Below are 22,676 nucleotides of genomic sequence, written 5' to 3'. Positions count from 1 at the left end.
TTTTGATACAGACTTAACAGTACTTATGCTATCTACAGCATTGCCCACATTCTTTAAGACCTGAGTTCTTGGGATAATGGAAGTAGCCCCTCCAAAAATGGGGCATATGCAAAAAAAGGGGAAGCATGTGCACAGGACAGAACTATCCAACCCTGGCAAGTGAGAAACTAAATGGTCAGGCTTCCAAGAGGTTACTCAATACTAGGAAAAGGCATCTATTTTCCTTCCAGCATGCCTGTTGGCTGCTGCTCTTACCCCCTGGTTTGAAAGAGTATGATTATAGAATTGTAATAGCAAAATTAACCCAAATCCTCACAAGATTGTAGTAAGTAAGCCAGTTCCCTCTTCTGGTCTGTCAAGTTCAACAATACAGCACTCCTGAATGGATAGGAGGCAGTAAATAGTCTTCCCTGCCAGGCACTTGCTTGATGGTGCCTGAGATGAACGGGGGTGAAACTACAAGAATAATCCCATCATCCAGGACCAAGAGGTCCTCTTATTGGATGAAAATATACATGAATCAGCTTTCAATCTCCTGCAGAGAACAAGCTAAGGGTACATGAAGTAGCTTGGCCTTTAGAGAATGCAGGCTTTGGGAAAATTGCTTCTTCTCCAAGAAGCACATGCCAAGATGGGATGAAACATGCAAGCATTTTATCAGGAGACATGCCTGTGAGAAAGGAAATAGAGGGAGTGTCTTAAAGCTGTGGAGAGCCCAAGATGAAAGACATCCCTGTGTGAAGGAGAAGGGAGAGAAGGTCAGTGGAAGCATTATGCTGCCCTGCAGGTTAAGGAAAATTCAGCCAAGTCCTCAGGGAACCTTGAGCCAATGTTAGCTGACAAACAGTCCCAGACCTTCCAGTAATGGTTTGCCTTAGTGTCCACCTGCACTTAGTCAGTCAATGCCCAGAAGCAGTACCTATGAGGCATGTGGTGAGGCAGTTAGGGCCTCTGGCCAATTGTTCCTGTAGCAAAGGTCCTAAAGCACATCCCCATGGCCACTACATGAGGCTTATGAGAATTTCCCAATGGAGACTTAAGAGTATTAATTTGTGAAGTGCCTGGCTGGCTCAGTCGGTAGAGTGTGCAACTCTTGATCTCAGGGTCATGAGTTTGAGCCCCATGTTGGGTGTAGAGATGACTTAAAATAAGTAAATAAACTTTTAAAAAGTCTTAATTTGTAAAAAATATAACAACAGAGTGTGTGGAAAGATACACAGGACAAACGACTACCAATTTAGGTAAGGCCATAGCCTCTGGCCCATATTGGATTTTCATTGCTAAGAAAACTTCATGGTATAGAAATATTGACCTGTCTTATGCAGTTATAGAGGATATTCCTCAATTAATGTGTTTTCCTTATTAACACACTGCAAGTTGGCACAACTGTGTTTTGGATCCAGGTATGTTTTCAGTGTGACTGATTTCATATGTTTAAGAGAAAGCAGACAAAGTAGAATCTCCATTTAACCCAGTTAAACTCCGTTCTTGCTCTCTAATTCCAAAGACTGATGGCTGGGGGATTACCAATGGTAATACGGAGGGACATATTCTTGCCCTCTCGGCCCTTAGTAGCAAGTGACACACTAATTCTGCAGACCAGGAATCCAGGCTACCCCAGAGTCTGCTGATGGTTCTGCTCTCCGTAGTGGGAAGTCCAGAAGCAGGAACACATGGATTCCCACCAGTCTGCTAGTTGCACAACTAGCAGACTGACCACAGAGGTATATGCATGGTGGTCCTCAAAAAGAGGACTACAGGACAGGAGAAAGAGTATTGACCTCTGGGTCTACTCACACAAACTTAGCTCCAAAACACGTAAGGGAATCTGCTAAACTCCAATCCCCATCCCACCTCCAACCTGCAAGTGACCATGATTTACAGCTTGTCCTGTACAATGCATCTGAAGGGAAAGGAGGATCAGAGTCTTGGTACTGCCAGAAAATCTCTTCTGCAGCAGAAGGTTATAGGATCAGGAGCTACCATGATGTTTATGATACTTGGTGTGCTGCACACACCTCGAGTGGCAGTACTGTGAGCTGCACTCTGAATGCCTGGGGCTGAAGGCCACTGTGGGGAATGGTGTCAAGCCTGGGGCTGGAAACTCCATTGGACATGGATTCCCAAGTTTATCCCCAGCCACTTCGGACCTAAAAACATACCAGTGCGCACCAGAGGTTGGGGTCCTAGAGGGCATGATCAAAACTCCAGAAATCCTCTCAGAGCTGGAAAGCAGACAGATACTAGCTCCAGTAGTACAGGGTCAAGAAGGAAACATGGCACACTGAGGCTGATGTTTGAGAATGGCTTTAGCAGTAAGGATAAGCCAAACTGTCTAGTGGTTCAGGAAGCAAATTTCTGAGAAATCCTATGGAAAATCATTGGGGGTTGAAGACTGGTATAGGCAGCAGCTCATGGTTGACCTGGGACATGTGCTGCATGGGTTTGATACATGTGGAGCCAACGAGGGATCAAAGGGACAGAGCCTGTGGCTAAGGCCAAAGTAGTTAGTAGTTAAGAGTGAAACTGAGGGGCATGCCTGGCTGGCTTCATTGTTAGAGCATGTGACTCTTGATCTCAGGGTCGTGAGTTCAAGCCCTGCATTGGGTGTGGAGCCTACTTTTACAAAAGAATAAAACTGAAATGCCAGGGCAAAGATGTTAGCATAAGGCTGAACACAGGTGACTCATAACAGAAACCTGGAGAGAGAGAGATTAAGAGTAGAGTCTGGAGGCACCTGGCTGGCTCAGTTGGAGGAGCACATGACTCTTAATCTCGGGGTTGTGAGTTCGAGCCCCACATTGTGTGTAGAGATTACTTTTTTTTTCTTATGGAAAGCTGTTTATTGTAAAATAATTTACAAACATCTTGCTGTCTTTAGTAGTTTAAACAACAGACCAACAATGCCTTCTGATGAGGACAGCAGTAAGCTAAAAATAAATTCAGTGGCAGTATTTTCCTTCTTTACCTCTTATCTGAGGATGAAACTTGGTTTTCATTAATCCAGAGCTGCTGCACCAGAGATGATTTCAATCAACTCTTTCGTGATGACAGCCTGGCGGGTGCGAACGTCAAAGTCAGTTTGTCAATCATCTCAGAGTGTTCTTGCTGGGCAGCCCGGCTGGCCCAGCGGTTTAGCACCGCCTTCAGCCCAGGTCCTGATCCTGGAGACCCGGGATCGAGTCGCACGTCGGGCTCCCTGCATGGAGCCTGCTTCTCTCTCTGCCTGTGTCTCTGCTGCTCTCTCTCTCTGTTTCTCATGAATAAATAAAATCTTTAAAAAAAAGAAGAAGCGTTCTGCTAGCATTGTCCATGGCCGTCCTCCTGGCGCTCTGCTCACTCGTGGATTCCTTTAGAGAATAGTAGATGATGTTGGCCAAATTGTATTCTTGGTAATTCTGCAGCACATCAACATCAGTATCATCATAGGTACTCATGCTCTCAGCACTTGCAACGGTTTGTTTCTCTTTTTTTTAAGATTTACTTATTTATTTATCAATGAGAGAGAGAGAGAGAGAGAGAGAGAGAATGAGAGCGCGGCAGAGACAGATCCGGGTCTCCAGGATCAGGACCTGGGCTGATGGTGGTGCTAAACCGCTGAGCCACCTGGGCTGCCCGCTTACAACGCTTTCAGGAGAAAAGATGGGCTTTTCTTCTGTCTTGTAGTAGATCACAGACCTGAACCAATTAAAGATGATAGACCCTTCATCAAATTCATATCCAGAATTCAGCAGTTCCAGGGCAATGATGGATGCATCTCCAAAAGTAGGAGTTTTTCTTCCTAATTCTTTGAAGGACACCAGAAACTGGTCAGAGTGAGTCCTGTGAGGTATACCCCTGATTTTATCACCAATTCCAACAAGCATAACTTCTTTCCTGGCTGCTTTGAGTCTGGCCACTCATTTTTCATCTGTTTAGCAACCGAGGAATGAATAGCACCACAGAGCCCTTGATCTGAGGACACACTGATAAGAATTGTTTCTTATTGTCTTCAGGCACCTTAATATCAGCTTTTTCATACAGGGCCAAAGATCCTATTCCATCCATACACTCAAGCTGGTTTCAGCTCTCTCTCGGCTCGGGCATATTTTGCTGTGCTACCATTTTCATAGACTTGGTGATTTTCTGGATGTTTTTGATGGACTTTAGTCATCTGGTAATATCTTTTAGAGTTACCATATTTTGAATTTGGCTCCATTGCAGCTCCACGGCCCAGGCAGAGAGCCCGTTGACACCCGCCCGAGAGAACATGGTGGTACCGGCCCCAGGCCAAGATTACATAAATACATACATACATACATAAACAAACTAACTAACTAACTTAAAAAAAAAAAAAAAAGAGTAGAGGGCAGCCTGGGTGGCTCCGCGGTTTAGCGCCGCCTTCCGCCCGGGGTGTGATCCTGGAGACCGGGGATCGAGTCCCACACCAGGCTCCCTGCATGGAGCCTGCTTCTCCCTCTGCCTGTGTCTCTGCCTATCTATCTCTCTCTATGTGTCTGTCATGAATACATAAATAAAATCTTAAAAAAAAAAGAGTAGAGTCTAGAGGGATGTCTTGTGCAGAAGCATAGATTCAAACACTTTATAGAGCAAGTGAGGGAGCTACAAAGCAAGCTCTGCCAGGATAAAGAAAGACACAAAGATTGGTCAATCCCAGGGATGGATCAGTTATTAAAATCACCAAGTTCAAGGAAGTGGGACAAATTCTAGTAGGATCCAGTTATTACAAGGAAAAACCCAGCCTTCTACAAGGAAAAACCCAGCCTTCTGAATCTTTCTCCTATGTGTTTCCTTTTTTTTCCCTCAGATTTTATTTAATTAATTAATTTACTTGAGAGACAGCAAGAGAGAGGGAGAGCATGCACAGAGGGAGAAGAAGCAGACTTTCCACTAAGCGGGGATCCCTGACAGGAGGCTCGATCCCAGGACCCTGAGATCACAACCTGAACTGAAGGCAGACACATAACCAACTGAGCCACCCAAGCACCCCAAGACATTTGTCTTAAACAAATGTTACTGGATAATTTTGTTGGAAAAATGTTAAATTTAAATCCATAACTTCGGGATCCCTGGGTGGCGCAGCAGTTTAGCGCCTGCCTTTGGCCCAGGGTGCGATCCTGAAGACCCGGGATCGAGTCCCACGTTGGGCTCCCGGTGCATGGAGCCTGCTTCTCCCTCTGCCTGCGTCTCTGCCTCTCTCTCTCTCTCTGTGACTATCATTTAAAAAAAAAAATCCATAACTTCTACCACATATCAGGTTAAACTCCAAATAGATCAGAGAGTTATGTATTAAAGAGGCAGAAGAAGCAGAAGTAGCAGAAGGGGAGAACCCTGAGGACGGAAGGGATGAGAAGGGCGGGGAGAGGAGGAAGAAGAAACCAAAAAACATGATGAACTCATTTCTAATCTGGGAACAGAGATGTATTTCTAATGATGTCTCAAAATCCAAAGTCTATACCTCAAGAGGAAAACATTCACATACAATTATAGACAGTTCACTCACAAAATACAAATGAAATTGTAAAAAAAAAATGTAGTGGAGGAATTTTAAAAAAGAGTTGGTTTTACTGAATGATTCATGAATTGGGCAGCATCCCAACCAGCAACAGAATGGAGCTTCAGAGGGCTACAGAAGGAAAGGTTTTGAAAGGCAGAGAGGATGTGGGACAAGGAAGTCATAAGTGAAAAAAACCCCAAAAACCTTCTGGCAAGATAACCTTCATTTGGGGGACAACAGAACCTGTTAGAAGCATTGCTTCATTCCTGCTGACCAGAATATTCCATACTGACAGGTTAGGATGACATTCCTGGGAAGGTCAAAACAAATGAGGTCAGGTATTAAATCTTGGTATGGTGTTGTAGGTTTGAGATAGGGACGCTGAAGGACTCCATAAAAATCTGCTTACCTGCTTTTTTTTTTTTTTTCTCCTTTACCTGCTTTTATTCTTGCTAGGACCTGCACCTCCATCCCACTCCACACAGGCCTCAGAATGTCCTCCTAGTAAGGGACAAAGAGCTAATGATTTCTTTAGAATAGATAACAACTAAGGAAGGACAGGTGAGAATGACCAGAGGAAGCCTTTGTAGAGAACACTTTTAGGCAAACAGGCTTGAGCGAAGGATTGTAGAAAGGGCCTACGGCAACCCCCTGGCTGAACACAGGCCCATCAGACAACCCACCTGAGAATATCCACTGGCCCTAATTTACCAATAGGCTACTTATGACCTGGCACAGACAGTTAACAAAAAAGGGGAAATTGCCCTATGTTGCCACATCTCCCCACCCTCCCCCTTTAAAAACCACCCCCATCCACTGTCTCCTCTCTGACAGCCTCTGCTTTCCTATCGTGCCCACTGCTCCCTTGAGGTGTATTCAACAAACTTCTAGTTCCTTTGTTTTGCCTCAGGCAAATTTGTTTATGGCCCCTGTCCCAGGCTTCCACATGATCTTCGCCCCACATTTGGGAGCCCCTATCTGATTGGACAGACACTTCTTTAGACACCACAGCCATTATATGCACATTCCAGACCATGGCACTCGGACATCTCGAAGCCAAGGCCCCTGGCTCCAGACTTTGTTCTGACCCCTTCCTAGATGCCTAAGGGGACATGTTCACCAGATCACTGTCCTCAGTAAAAACCCACAGACCCTGAATAAAAATGAGTCTCCCTCCTTTCCTTTCTGATTCTCCCACTCTACCTGTACTCTGTCTACACCTTCAGTAAACTCTGATTTCACTTCCTGCTGGCTTGTGTTTCATTTCTATCCTACACGCAGCCAGGGAACCCATGGCTGGTCTTGAGGGACCCCCTCTGGGTCCCTGGACTTGGCCTGCTGTTGATATCAGGTTTAACTCAAGTGACTCCATTTTGGGCCTGTTGCTTTTTCTTCTTCTTCTTCTTCTTCTTTTTTTTTTTTTTAAGATTTTATTTAATTATTTTGGGGGGGGGGGAATCCTTGGGTGGCTCAGCGGTTTAGCACCTGCCTTTGGCTCAGGGTGTCATCCTGGAGTCCCAGGATCGAGTCCCACATCGGGCTCCCTGCATGGAGCCTGCTTCTCCCTCTGCCTCTGCCTCTCTCTCTCTCTCTCTAGTCTATCATGAATAAATAAATAAAATCTTAAATTATTTGGCGGGGGGGAAGGGGCTGAGGGAGAGGAAGAGAGGATCTCAAGCAGACTCCCCACTGAGCACACATCCAATGCAGGGCTCAAACTCGTGACCCTGAGATCATGACCTGAGCCAAAATCAGGAGTCGGTTGCTCAACCAACTGAGCCACCCAGGCACCTCTGTTGCTTCTTTTTAATAGAATTGAAGTATATGAAAATTTTAAGTGGATTTGTAATAAAGGAAATGCATACTAGAACTATTCTGAGTTTCCTCTTCTGGCCATGATGCAGTTACTAAGACTGGACTTACTGAACTCATTGTAAAAAACTATAAAACCAGACAGAACATACAAGAAGATGTTTTTAAGATTGGAGACAATAGGAATACAGACCTGTGATCCCTGAAAAAAAGGCATCTTTTATGCCACAGTGCAGAGGATGAAGAGTCTAAACAGACCATAGCAGGCTCTCTAAGATGAGGAGACAGAGATTTGAATTCAAGGAGGTGGAGGCGGTGTGCCTGGGTGGCTCAGTTGGTTAAGCCTCTGTCTTTGCCTCAGATCGTGATCCCAGGGTCCTGGGGCTCCCTGCTCAGCAGACGTCTACTTCTCCCTTTCTCTCTCCTTCCACCTCTCCCCCTGCTCATGCTTGCCCTCTCTCTTTCTCTAATACATAAATAAAATCTTAAAAAAAAAAAAAAAGGAGGAAGTAGCTGGGATTTGGGTAGCAGAATCCTAGGGAGCCAAAAGCTACACAGAGAAAATCTCTAGAAATTTCTATAATGGGTCCTCTTGAATCTGTTCCTAGTAGAATCAAATGCCAGGCAAAGAATGAATAGGAAACTGTAAGCGAAATAATTCTAAGTTCACAAAGAGCTAGGAGAGGCTCATGTCCTGACTGCCATAATTAGTAAAAGTATTAAACTAGCCCTAGAGGACATCAAGATTTGCTCAAGCTTTCAAGCTAAGGTCACATTCTTCTTGGGGTAACTCATCTTTCAAAGCTTCAAAACAAGCTTTGAAAGAGTCAAGCTGATCTGAAAGTGATATGAACTGTCTTAAAGAAAAAAATTTTATTCTAGTAAAATATATATAACATAAAATGTACCCTTTAAATCATTTTTAAGTGGACAGCTCAGTGGCTTAAGGACATTTACACTGTGTGCAACCATCACAACAGTACATCTCCAGAACTTTTTCCATCTTCCCAACCTGAAACTCTGTCCCCATTAAACATCAGTTCTCCACTTCCCCCTTTCCTCAGCCCCTGGAAAGTGCCTTTCTACTCCCTGTTTCTGTGAATTTGATTACTCTAGGTCCCTCACATAATTAGAATCATACAATATTTGTCCTTGTCTGTCAGGCCTATTTCACTTAGCATCACATACTCAAGGTTCATCCATGTTGCAGCATTTGTCAGATAATTTCCTTCCTATTTTAGGCTGGGAAACATTCCATTGTATGGAAACACCACAATTTGTTTATCCATTCATCTGTCCAGGACACTTGGCTTGCTTCTGTCTTTTGGCTGTTGTGACTAAAGCTATTATGAACATGAGTGTACAATTATCTGTTTGAATCACTCTGCTTTCATTTCTTTGGGGTATTCCCCCAGAAAAGGGATTTCTAGATGGTATGGTTCTAATGCTTTTAAAGGAAAACAACAAACTGTGGCACTCAGTGTAAAACTCATAATGTCTGGCATCCAATCAAAAACTAATAGGTTTGTAAAGTAACAGGAAAATGTAATCCCAAACCAGGAAAATAATCAGTCCATAGAAGCAGATCCAAAAATGACAGACATTATGGAGTCAGGAGACAAGGACTTTAAGTGGAGTGGAGTGTGGGGATCTCACAACCCTGAGATCATGACCTGAGCTGAGATCAAAAGTAAGGAGTCGGATGCTAAACTGACAGGGCACCCAGGTGCCCCAGGAGACATGGGCTTTAAAATAATTATGCTCAAGGACTTAAAAGAAACAAACATAGTGGGGTGGCTCAGTCAGTTAAGAGTCCAGCTCTTGATTTCGGTTCGGGTTATGATCTCAGTGTCGTGAGATTGAACTCCTAGTTGGGTGTGGAGCCTGCTTAAGAGTCTCTCTCTCTCAGGATCCCTGGGTGGCGCAGCGGTTTGGCGCCTGCCTTTGGCCCAGGGCGCGATCCTGGAGACCCGGGATCGAGTCCCACGTTGGGATCCCGGTGCATGGAGCCTGCTTCTCCCTCTGCCTGTGTCTCTGCCTCTCTCTCTCTGTGACTATCATAAATAAATAATAAAAAAAAATTTTAAAAAAAAGAGTCTCTCTCTCTCTCCCTCTGCCTTTTCCCACTCATTCTCGCTCTCTACAAAAAGGAGGGAGGAAAGGAAGGAAGGGAGGGAGGGAGGGAGGGAACATAAAAGACACAAATATAATGAACAGAAAAATACAAGGTCATAAAAACAAATAGAACTTCTAGAGATTAAAAAAAACATCTGAAAGGATCAGTGAACTTAATACAAGAGTAGCAGTGGAAACTATTGTTTGTATGATTTACAGTTAGTAATCTCCCTGTAGTAGTCCTTATCTCAAGCACTGGGAGATTGAAAATTCTCCTTTTCCATTCCCAATATGTTAGTATAGCTCTTTATCCTCCAGCTTTGTGTAGCTTCAGCTATCAGTAAATATCCTGAGAAGGAAACTACCTCTGATTTTGAGGTCCCCCATGTCTTCAATGTTGTCATGTTAGCACAGCCTAATTTTTCAAAAGCTCAACTGGTTTTTCCTGTATGAGATCAGCAGCCCTTTGCCTGGACCAAGCCCTAAATACTTTGAGTAATACTTAAATGTGTAATATTTGAAATTTAACAGTGCCTAGAACATTGTAGGCCCTCAGTAAATATTAAATGAATGAATGAATTTCATTTTATTTCCTGATTCTCTTAATTTTCCTTCAGAAGTTCAAACTGCTACAACAGAGTTACTGAATACCTGCGTTCATCTAAAGATGTTTAGAAACTGAAGGTTTTCTCCCTAATGCTTTAGGAACATTTACTGTGGCCGAGCATTGTTCTAAGCATACTAACTCATTTAATATGGTAGAGAATGAGCAGAAAGTGGCCCCCTCCTCTGTATTCCCCCCTTACCTGTGGGGGGATACATTCCAAGACTCTCAGTTGATGCCTGAAACTATGGCTAGTACCAAACCTTATATACACTATGTTTTTTTCCTGTACTTACACTTAAAATTTCACTTTTTTTCTTAAGGTTTTATTTACTTGAGAGAGAGACAGAGAGTGTGAGAGAGAACACAACCAGGGTGCAGGGGCAGAGGGAGAGGGAGAAGCAGACTCCCCGCTGAGCAAGGAGCCTGATGGAGGACTTGATCCCAGGACCCTGGGAACATGAGGTGAGCTGAAGGCAGACGCTTAACCGACTGAGCCACCCAGGTGCTCCCATAAAGTTTCATTTATAAATTAAGTATGGTAGGAGATTAACAACAACGACAATAAAATAGACCGATTATAACAATATACTGTAATAAAAGCTATGTGAATATTGTTTATCTCTGTCTCTCAAAATATCTTTCTTTTAAATTAAATATTTTATTTATTCATGAGAGACAAAGAGAAAGAGAGAGACGCAGGCAGAGGGAGAAGCAGGCTCCCTGGAGGGAGCCTGATGTGGGACTCGATCCCCAAACTCCAGGATCATGCTCTGAGTGGAAAGCAGAGCCTAACCACTGAACCACCCAGGAGCCTTCTCAAAACATCTTATTGAACCATACTCACCCTTCTTGTGATGATGTGAGATGATAAGATGCCTATATGATGAGATGAAATGAGGTGAATGATATTCGCTTTGTGATACAGCCTTAGGCTACTATCGATCTTAGGATATGTCAGAAGGAGGACCATCTGCTTCTGGACCGCGATGGACTGCTATTGACCTTGGGTAACTGAAACAGTTGAATGCAAAATGAAGGATAAGAGAGTATGAGTACTCAGAACAACCCTTAAGATTCATAGTACTAGTCTCCTTATTTTACATATATGGAAACTAACATACAGAGGAGTTAGTTTGTCCCAGGTCAAACAAGTAGTATGGTGTTAGTAAAACAAACACCCCATCCCTCTTTCCCTCTGCGTCTCTCTGTTTCCAGTGTTTGGGCCAATGGAAATCCAGACTTAAAGGGCGATTTCACACAAGGGTGGTTGTTTTTTTTTTTAATCTGTTACTTTTTTTTTCTTTGCTAAACATATGGAATCCTATCAAAGCTTAGTCTTCCTATCAATTACAACTAATTGCCACTGATGGGATCCTTGGGTGACTCAGCGGTTTAGTACCTGCCTTCAGCCCAGGGTGTGATCCTGGGGTCCCAGGATCGAGTCCCACGTCAGGCTCCCTGCATGGAGCCTGCTTCTCCCCCTGTCTGTGTCTCTGCCTCTCTCTCCCAGTGTCTCTCATGAATAAATAAAATCTTAAAAAAAAAAAAAATTGCCACTGATAACTAGTCCTGTATTGCTTTAAGTAACATTCATGTAATTTCCGAATGACAGAATTTCAGATGAACACCTACTTTCCATATTTTATGTTAAATAACAGCTATGTATCATAATTCATTAGAGTCAGCATCCTATGTTATTCGTCTGGTAGGGTTGTGTCCAGGTCTAGCTCTCTAAAAAGTTGGTCACTCTCCACTACACTCACAAGAGGAGCTTTTAGAAATACCCAGGTGCACGAGGGCCCACCCCCAGAAATTCTGATTCACTGTGGAAGACGACGGTCTCAGCAGCAGGGGTTTTTTAATGCCTTCAGGTGGCTCGTACCGCAGATTCCGGACTGCTCGACAGAGCGGGAACTGGCGGGGGCGGGGCCTGGGGATCACGTGGCCCAGCCGGCGCCCTCGGAGGCCGTTGATTGGCCCCGAGCGGAGCGGCGGGTGCGTGAGACCGGTGGCTGTCGCTCTCCTAACCCGACCAGAGAGTTCCGAAGCCTCCGCGCTTCCTAGAAGGTACACCGGCGGGGGCGCTGGGCTCCCCGCGGGCGACTGAGGGCGGGCAAGTGGCGCGGGTTTCTTCCGCGTTCGCGCCCTCAGGTAGGGGGTCCGCGGAGGGGCGCCGACCGTGCCACCGGTCCCGCCTGGAACCTCGATAAGGGGAGCCCGGCCCCGATGGCCGCAGCAGGTGGACACTGAGGACTTCCTGGAGGAGGCGGCGCGCGGAGGGTCGGAGGCGCGGAGCAGGTGTGGAGAGAGAGGAGCTAGCGTGATGGGAGGGGTGGGTGGTCCCGCACGGCAGGTGTCCGGGGTCGGCCGACCCTCGGGCGGGAGCTCACAGGGCACTTACGGAGCGTCTTCCTGAGGATGTCAACTTGTGAATATTTTCCGTGGTGTCAGGTCCTCAGCATTTAAGGAAGGGCAAGTCCGATGAATGAATGAATGGCCGCTGAATACTGTGGTTTGGTTTGGCTTGGTTTGGTTATAGGGGAAAAGGAGATGTGATTGAACGTTTCAGGAGTTCACATTATTGGGAAAGTGGCGTTTTAGGTTCTGGCTTCCAAATGCACCAGGCTCACGGCAGATAGTATAGTTTAGGTCATGAAAGGGTTGAGGTCCCTTCTCCAATCTTGAAGCCATCAGTCAGGACATTTTTTTTTTTTTTTTTTTTTTTTTTTTTTTTTTTTTTTGGCGTACCTCCTTGCTTGAAGAGCATCTTCCAAATGTTTTTAAGGAACGTGAGTGTTGCATGAGACTTTCTTAAAAATGCACTTACAGAAAGCAAGGTTTACTGTGGCAGACCGCGCGCTTGTACACACATACACACACACTAAATAGAAAGAAAAGAAAAGAAAGAGAAAGAAAGAAAGAAAGAGAAAAGAAAGAAAAGAAAGAAAGAAAAAGAAAGAAAGAAAGAAAGAAAAGAAAGAAGAAAGAAAGAAGTCACCTGTATCCCATCACTTGTGAACGCCGGGAGACTAACAATATTGATTCTACGATGTTAAGGAAAAACCAAGGTGCAGACTATATTTCGATCCACCACCCGTAACTGTGAAACCAAAACTCGAACTGTCCTAATTTCCCCGAAGTGCTGACTCTCCTTCCACGAAACTTAAGCTGTCTTCTTGTCATGGTGACCTTGTAGCTTCCCAGCCGGTAGCTAGAATCAAGAAAACTTGTGCAATGCTCCTATTCTAAAAGGGTTGTAAGTTTCTATTAAGCAGTCACAACAGAAAACAAGGTACTTCCTCATTTCGTGTGTAGGGACGGAGAAATAATTTTCTTTCTTTGTTCTTAGCTGAGACCTCAGCACTGGCAGGAAAAGATTAAGAGAAAAACAAATTTATTAACATGCATACATGGGAAATATCCATGGAAAAATGAGTAACTCCTGGAGTGGCTTAGAATTCAGACCTAAATACCCCCCCCCCTTTTTTTTTTTTAAGATTTCATTTATTTATTTATGAGAGACACAAAGAAAGAGGCAGAGACACAGGACAGAGGGCAAAGTCCTGCCTAATGCCCTGAACTGAAGGCAGATGCTCAACCACCGAGCCACCCAGGCATCCTCCTAAATACTCTTTTAATAGGGAAAGAGGAGAGAGGATGTAGGCCTCTTGGAGGAGAGTAAATGATTTTTAGGAAAGATGAGTGGGTCCTTAGAGGAGCAGACTGGAGGTCTGATCGCTTATGACAGTTTGAGTGTTGATGTGTCATCTCATCTCGTCTCCTATGATAGAAGTCTGTCTTCCCTGGGAGGGGAATTTAAGACAGCCGAGTTCCTTTTGAGGGATCTGTCTTTAAGCAGATAAGGGGAGTTCAGAGAAAGCCTTTCTTTGTGTTTGTTTGCCACTTTTCAAGTGCCTATAGCACAAAATAATCATGGGTGGCATATTCTGCTACCCCTCACACGCTTTATGAACTGAGCAGTGGCAGCAGATGGCTCAGTCTCTTTATACATATGGTTTTGAAGTCTCCTTGTTTGCTGTTTGTTTCTCATTCCATGAATATTCATATCAAGTAAATCTCTCTGAATACTCTTTGACAATGGTTGCTTCTTTGTATGTAACATGTAGCCAGAACTCTCTCACTGCCCTAAAGTCGTTTTTATACTCTCTGAGCTGATCCTGTAGGATGAAGAAATACATGAACACCTCCCTATGGAACTCCCCCCAAAATGAGAGCAAACGAAGGCTCTTCATTCAGATCCTGCTATAGCAAGGGAGTGAGCCACAATCACCTGTTTGGCAGAGACTCAAAGGCAGGTGGGGGAAAGCTTCATGGTGGGAAAAAAAGGAAAGCTCGGATGTGTCCAGTTTGGAGGTTGTTGACTTGGGAAAGCTGGGGGCAGGTTAAAGAAGTAGAAGTGGGACATCCTGTGTGGTTGCGTAGGGGAATGTATTAGGCTTTCTCTGTTGGTCCTAGATTGTAGGAAGGAAGTCAGAATTTAGGATAAGCTGGCAGTTACTGACCCAATCTCGATGTGGGGCTGATTGCTGCCTTTGTTGTGGTTTGGGTTCTGGGCCGGTTGCTGCAGATTGTGGGTCAGAGTTCTGTTTTTATCTATGGTCTTGTCTCTTTGGTATTTAGTCTTTCAATAGGGTGCTATAGAATGTATTCCAGGGAGCAGGGGAGGGCAGGGCCCTGGAATAAAGCTTTAGAAATTAAGCTAACTTCAGAAATTCCTGAAAAGACTGTTCTAGCAGCTCCTTTTGCTTTATCACCTATTTCAGCACCAAACGTGGTGACTGTGACCAGCTTAGAATTTTCTGTCCCAGGGCTGCCTGGTGAGAGAGCTTTAAACTGGAACTAGCCTTACTCGTTATCTTTTTTTCTCTTTCGGTTCAGCCTGATGGCAGTGATCCTGCCCCACCTCGGAGACCAGGACTTGGAAGGTGTATTCCTGGCAGCTGGATGGAAGGTGAGCTGGTCTCCTCCTTGTCTTCCTCAGGACAGTCCCTGTGGCCAAGCAGTGGCTTGGACTCCTTTGTTAAGGTCAAGCCATCTTTATTAATTTGGGGATTCTTCCTTCTTGGAAGGTGTGATGTAAAGAGCTTGAACTCTGGGGTCAGACAGGTTCAAATCCTGGCTTTGTTTTATTTTATTTTTTAAAGATTTTATTTATTTATTCATGAGAGACAGAGAGAGAGAAAGGTGGAGACACAAGCAGAGGGAGAAGGAGGCTCCATGCAGGGAGCCTGATGCGGGACTCGATCCCGGGTCTCCAGGATCACACCCCAGGCCGAAGGTGGTACTAAACCTTTGAGCCACCGGGGCTGCCCCTGGCTTTGTTTTAGATATGTTACCTTCAGCTAGTTACATAAACTCCTTGGGCCTCAGTTTACTTATCTGTAAATGGGATAGTACCACTTATCACAAAGACCTGTGAGTATTAAGTAAGACACTTCTGGGTGGCCCAGCGGTTTAGTGCCTGCCTTTGGCCCAGGGCGTGATCCTGGAGTCCTGGGATCGAATCCCACATTGGGCTTCCTGCATGGGGCCTGCTTCGCCCTCTGCTTCTCTCTCTCTCTCTCTGTGTCTCATGAATAAATAAAAATCTTAAAAAAAAAAAAGGCATTTCCTAAAATCAGTGGATAATACTTTGCATACTATCTAGTTATATTTTAAGCACTCTGCAAGTTTTAGATACTGTTACCATAGTTCTGTCAGTGTTACTGTGTTACCAGATACTATACTTTATGCTGGGAGGTAAACTCTACCTGAAGGAGTTTACAGGTTTTGTTTTTTTGAAAAGTAGATCTGTAAACATATTCTTGCAATACAGGGATAGTTTCTGATTTGCTGGTATTGAAGGGTCCAATGGAAGATTAGTTATTGAATTTGTAACATTATGGAGGATGATTATAAAAGTTGAGTTTAGGGATCCCTGGGTGGCGCAGCGGTTTGGCGCCTGCCTTTGGCCCAGGGCGCGATCCTGGAGACCCGGGATTGAATCCCACATCAGGCTCCCAGTGCATGGAGCCTGCTTCTTCCTCCGCCTGTGTCTCTGCCTCTCTCTCTCTCTCTCTGTGACTATCATAAATAAATAAAAATTAAAAAAAATATAAAAAAAAAGTTGAGTTTAAAAATAAGGAGACAAGTTAGGAAGCCATCATAACAGTTTTGAAAGAAAGGTCAATGGAGGGAAGGAATTGGAGTTATTGCAGTTTGGCCGTAGTGCTCCAGGGTGTCTGCATTTTCTGAGGAGTCCCAAAGCTCTGGCTGCTTGCCCACCTTCTGGCTTCATCTCCAGCGTGCCTTGATGGCCAGAAAGTCTGCAGTGCTCTTCCGTTCCTCTATTCTTGCCTCTTCTCTCTGTACAGAGGCAAACTCACATATTCGGATTTTGAGACGGAATGAAAAACTCTTCTCTGTGAAAACCTCCCTGACTTCCTATAGGAACTGTATTACTCTTCCCTGTGATCCGAGGAGGCGGGAGTAGGGGTGCTGTGGAGCATGTGCAGAGGTGTGAAGAGGCATAAACCAGATGGTGCCTTATGGAGTGACTGGAAGTGAGAGTAGTCTTCTCCCGGGACCTGGTCCAGTAAGGGAAGGAGAGAGAGCAGAAACCAGAGGGGAAGGCAGGCACAGGAATGTCTTTTTAAAGATAAGAGAGGTCTTGGGATTTTTGCTGATAAAGGGGAAGGAGTTAGAGGAGAAGTGAGTGTTTAGGAAAAACTCTCCTGTGTTTCTCTGGTTTCTACCTTCATGTTACATTTCACTTTGGATACCAGACATGTTGGGGTTTGTCCCACACATCAGGCAATTCTGTGAAACCACCGGGGGTGGGGGGGGAGGGTGCTGCAATTTCACTGAGTTTTGACACTCTCTATCTAGAGTTAGCATCAGACCCACAGGGTAAGGGCCCAGTCTGACAAGACTGCCCCTCTTCCACTTCTGATGCCAGCTAATTGCAAGTCCAGGTTGTCACCTGTGCCTTGACTGGCTGTATATTTAGAGATTACCATGAACCCCTCCTTCGATTAATTTACTAGAGTGGCTCACAGAACTCAGGAATACAGTTTACTTACTGGATTACTGGTTTATTATAAAACACTATACCTGGGAACAGCCAGACAGAAGAGGGGCACAGAGCTTCCATATTCTGAGTGTGCCATACTCCCAGCACTCCACAGCCTCACCAACTCCGAAGCTGTCTGAACCCCATCCTTTTGGGTGTTTATAGAAGCTCATTACATGGGCTTGATTGAGTAAATCATTGACCTTTGATGACTGATTCGACCTCCAGCCCCCTCACCCTCCTCTGAATTGGGGGTGTTCAAATCCCCTAATCACAAGGTTGGTTTTCTTGGCAGCCAGCCTGCCATCCTTGGGGCCTTTCCAGAGATCACCTCATTAACATAATCTCAGGTGTGGTGAAAGCAATTTGTTTTGAGTAAGGAGACACTTTTACCTTCATGACTCAAGCTATTTCAGAAACCAAGGACAAAAGACCAAATATGAAGAGATGCTCCTGCTCTTATCCCTTTAGCCCTTACGAATTCCAAGGGTTTTATGAGCTCTGTGCCAGAAATCAGGATGAAGATTGAATATGTATTTCTTTTTTAAAAAGGGGTTTTATTTATTTATTAGAGAGCACACGTGAGAGTGGAGAGGAAGGGTAGAGGGAGAGGAAGAGGGTGAAAAGCAGACTTCTCACTCAGTGGAGAGCCTGACTCAGGGAGTCATCGTCGAGCTGAAGGCAAACACCTAGCCACTCAGGTGCCCCTAAATATATACTTCTTATTAAAAAATCACAGTATCACAGGGGAAAGACAATAAAATTCTAGACAAGGAAGAGTCCTCATCATTGGGTTAAGACCCTGGGGGAGACACAAGGGAATGGAAGCAGAGACAGAGAGGGAGGGATTGGTAGGAGGACAGCTTCTTTTGTAGAGAGGGAAAAGAGAAAGGGATGAGTGAGAACATAGGTAATGCCTGGCAGGGATGGCAGGGGAGGAATTAGGGAGCATGTGTCCTGTGGGTTCTTTCCTGGGACATAACTGGCAATGCCTTCTGGAAGGGAGTGGTGGGCTGAGCCATGTGTCCTCCTAGCCCCCTCTGAGTACCTCCCATTGGATTGTTACCTTGTTGACTTCTCCATCTTTCCTCCTGGATGGTTCACTCCCTAAGCAGGGACCAGAGCTGCTATAGAATCACACAGATTGTGCATGTAGCAACTCGAGGGGACCCCATTCACACAGCTGTGATGTGAACGGTATTCTGTAGGGTTGAGCCTTGCACAGCCTGAATAGCTGTATCCTGTGGCCTCAGCAGGAGCTGGAACCTTTCTTGAAAACTAGCAACTTACTGGTGCCCAATAAATGTTCCTTCAAAGAATGAGGGTGGCAAACATGTAGAAGACCCTGGGGAGGAAGAGGAGGGTGAGAGTTTGGGGCAACATTAAAGGCTATGAAACTGAGTGTATAGAGATAACTCTGTGGGAGATTAAGCCATTTTTAAAAAGATTTTATTTATTTATTTATGAGAGACACAGAGAGAGACAGACATAGGCAGAGGAAGAAGCAGGTTCTTTGCAGGGAGCCCAATGTGGGACTCAGTCCCCGGACCCAAGGATCACACTTTGAGCCAAAGGCAGATGCTCAACTGCTGCGCCACCCAGGCATCCCAGATTAAGCCATTTTATTCCCCGGTGCTTGCTAACCTTCCACAGAGCATCAGAGAATGTCAGCTGAGATGTGCAGGGCAGCTCTGGTAAAAGGAGGGATATTTGGAATGGTGGTGGAAGGGAGTTTGAACCCATAGCCCTGGAAGTCAGGCTTGGTAGGGAGGAAAGAGGGGCCATGATTGCCCTTAACCTGCACAGAGAGCCCCCATGCTATACAGTTTCTCCTAAGGGAAGGGAGCTTAGTGGATAGACACTAGGCCTCTGCTCCAAGGGCTGCAGTAGTGTGAGGCATCTTCTATCCTTGGCCCACAGGAGTTGAACACAGTTGCAAATGGAAACTTCTACCTTATATATTGTACTAAACAGAGCATACCTCTGATGTATGCTCCACCCTCCCCTACTTTGGTCTGTGCCCTTTGAGGCTGACCTTTGTATGCCATCAATGGGTTGTCTTGCCCTCTGGCTTCCAGTTGATTCTTGACAATGGGTCGAAGGGGTCAGGGAACTAGAAACCTGGAGGAAAGTGGTGTCAGGTTTTATTCCCAGGGCATCCCTGCTGTGGGATGACAGTGGCTACAAAGCCCCAGTCTTGCTTCCTCTCCAACAACTTTCTAGATTCCAATAACCCCTCCCGTCTTCTTCCCCATCAGAGCCAGCCCCACACATGCTTCAGCATGCCTTGTTGGTTTCCACGAAGCCCCCTTCTTTGAATAGTCTGCATGCTACCCCATCTTCAGTGACCTCATTGGAATGTGCCATCTCTTTCCGAAGGGAACCAGGGCAGAAATATATTGTTAAAGGTGATATTTTATAAGAGCAGAGTCAGCAAGCTGACCTGGACCTGGTAGTCAGATTTTACTGGAACACAGCCATGCCCATTCACTTCCCTATTGTTCCTGGCTGCTTCTGTGCGACCTCCACAGAGTTGAATAATTGTAGCAGAGACCAAATCACCTGGAAAGCCTAAAATACCATCTGGCCCTCTACAGAAAAAGTTTGTCTACCCTGTGGTACAGAAGGAAGAATGAGCTTGGCTGAGTCCCTTTACCTCTTCAGACCTCACCCATAGAATAATAATGATAGCTCACAAAGTTATCATAAGAACCGAGCTTGTGGGATCCCTGGGTGGCGCAGCGGTTTGGCGCCTGCCTTTGACCCAGGGCGCGATCCTGGAGACCTGGGATCGAATCCCATGTCAGGCTCCCAGTGCATGGAGCCTGCTTCTCCCTCTGCCTGTGTCTCTGCCTCTCTCTCTCTCTATCTATCTCTGTATGACTATCATAAATAAAAAATAAAAAAAATAAAAATAAAAAAAAAAGAACCGAGCTTGTAATCAATATGTTTTCAGGAGTTGTTGTCCTTTGATGACGTGGCCATGTACTTCACCAGAGAAGAATGGAACAGACTTGACTGGGCCCAGAAAGACCTCTACAGAGACGTGATGCTGGAGAACTACAGAAACATGATCTTGTTGGGTAATGACTCAGCTTGAAGATTTGGCTTTGAGTGTCTATACAAGTCCTCAGTCCCTTATTTGCAATTCCAACATCAGAGAAACTCCAAAAACTAGTTTTTTCATAATTTATTTGGCTGCAAGGCCCAACCTAAAGTCATCAGGTGGTAAAACCTGATCTTTTCCTATGGAAAGTTATGTATCATCCTGATCTTTCTCACTTGGTCTTCGTGTCTATCTGTTTAGCATCAGAAACACCAGTGTGTTTAAGGGTACAGCTCCTACCCCTGTTGGGGGTGGTATGTAATAGAAACTATACACACTAAGTGTACATTTTCCAAAATCTGGGAAAATTCTGAATCTTGAAACACATCTGGCCTCAAGATTTTCAAATAAGGAATTGTGGACAATGAATAGTTTCCTTTTATTTTATTTTATTTTATTTTATTTTATTTTATTTTATTTATTTTTAAACTAAGATTTTCTTTTTTTTTTTTTTCTAATTTTTAAAATTTATTTATGACAGTCACACACACACACAGAGAGAGAGAGAGAGAGAGAGGCAGAGACACAGGCAGAGGGAGAAGCAGGCTCCATGCACCGGGAGCCCGATGTGGGATTTGATCCCGGGTCTCCAGGATCGCGCCCTGGGCCAAAGGCAGGCGCTAAACCGCTGCGCCACCCAGGGATCCCAGTTTCCTTTTATTTTAGAGGTCAGAGATGCTTAATCCACCCCACTACCCCAATCTGCATCCTCCACATCTATAAGACCTGTAGCAGGGATCCCTGGGTGGCGCAGAGGTTTGGCACCTGCCTTTGGCCCAGGGCGCGATCCTGGAGAACTGGGGATTGAATCCCACGTCAGGCTCCCGGTGCATGGAACCTGCTTCTCCCTCTGCTTATGTCTCTGCCTCTCTCTCTCTCTCTCTCTCTCTGTGTGACTATCATAAAAAAAAAAAAAAAAAAAAAAAAGACCTGTAGCAGCTGAAAAGATTATGACTGATTTGGATTCCAAAGGTTAGCTTTTTTTTTTTTCTTTTGAAAAGTCTTTTTCTGTCTTCTCTCTGGAAATGGGTTCCTTCCTTGTTGGCAGCCTCACCAGGTATCCAGGAAATGATTCTTAACCGACTACATTTCTGAACCTTCTCTGTTTCTCTACTCTGGGGAGCCTGCCTTTGTCTTATTCCAATGCAGTCCCGTCCTGTGGGCATTTCCTTAACAAATAGCTTGCTTTTTGGGGCCACAGCTTTGACCCCCACACTGACATTCTTGCCACAGTCTTTTTTTTTTTTTTAGATTATTTATTTATTTATTTATTCATAGAGACACAGAGTGAGTGAGAGAGAGGCAGAGACACAGGCAGAGGGAGAAGCAGGCTCCATTCAGGGAGCCTGACGTGGGACTCGATCCAGGGTCTCCAGGATCACGCCCTAGGCTGCGCTAAACCACTGCGCCACCGGGGCTGCCCTCTTGCCACAGTCTTGACCACCACTTGTGGGATTGTCCACCCACCTCTGGAGTTTTTTATGTCTATTTTCCTTGTAAATGATGACAAGAGCAGACTTGAATACATAGAAGGTACATGGAATTATGACAGGGAGGGGAGAATATTTGAGGATAATGCTGTTTATATTTTGGAAGATTTATTTCCAGTTTTTCTCCCCCTATGCTTTAAAAAAAATGTAGCTGAACATATTCATTGTATAATTCTATAATTCGTTTAAATCTTAACATTTACAGTATCAGCATTTTCCCTATGCTAGTAAAAGCCTCCATAAATATAGGAAATGAGCATAATGTAATTCTGTTGTATGATCTATGATGTTTAATCATTTTTCCATTTGGGGATATTTAGTTTGGCTTTTTTTTTTGTTGTTGTTGGCTTGCTTATGCATTCATCATTTTCTATATTATAATGTTAGAATGGATGTTTCTGACCATAAATCCTTATATGAATTCCTGACTCTTCTCGAATATACAAAATTTTGGTGTTAAAGGGTACAGGCACTTTTAAGTCTCTTTGTATTACCGAATGACTTTTCAATAACAGAGTAGGAAATAAAAATCCTCTGTAGGCCCACTGCCCAGAAATTACCCCTGTTAACATTTTGGTTTACTTTTTCATATATATATATATATGCATATATATATAGTTATGTACATATACACACACATGTATAGTTTTTAAAAACAAAATTTGGATCGTACTCACCTGAGTTTTGCATTCTGCTTTAAAACATATAGGGAACATTTTCCTATTTTAATATTCTTGAATACATGGATTTCTAATATCTGCCTAATACTTTTGCCTTCACTACATTAACATGCTATGCTGTAGACATTGCTCCGTTGATGTTTACTTTAATTCCAGCAATGCACTGGTACAACTCTGCTGAACATCCTGGATTAATCTTTGTCATAATTGTTCCATAGGCTGTATCTCTAAGAGTGAAATGACCACATCTAGAGGTGTGAATATTGTTGAGGCTTTCAGTAAAGATTGTCAGATTTT

At 44.5% G+C, this 22,676-nt stretch overlaps 1 protein-coding gene across 1 annotated transcript in view; it reads left to right on the top strand.

The window, feature by feature from the left end:
* ZNF789 (zinc finger protein 789) overlaps positions 1-22,676 on the top strand; it is a 48,409-nt gene that overhangs the window by 22,673 nt on the left and 3,060 nt on the right. Inside the window, exons 5-8 of the mRNA XM_025986206.2 lie at positions 11,919-12,026; positions 12,187-12,329; positions 14,931-15,003; positions 20,060-20,186. Coding sequence (XP_025841991.2) covers positions 11,919-12,026; positions 12,187-12,329; positions 14,931-15,003; positions 20,060-20,186 — 451 coding nt within the window. The remainder of the gene's footprint in view (positions 1-11,918; positions 12,027-12,186; positions 12,330-14,930; positions 15,004-20,059; positions 20,187-22,676) is intronic.

Source organism: Vulpes vulpes, chromosome 3, assembly GCF_048418805.1.
Source record: "Vulpes vulpes isolate BD-2025 chromosome 3, VulVul3, whole genome shotgun sequence".
NCBI classification, from domain to species: domain Eukaryota; kingdom Metazoa; phylum Chordata; class Mammalia; order Carnivora; family Canidae; genus Vulpes; species Vulpes vulpes.
Note: the sequence above shows the minus strand (reverse complement) of the source record. Positions and strands in the feature narration are given on the sequence as shown.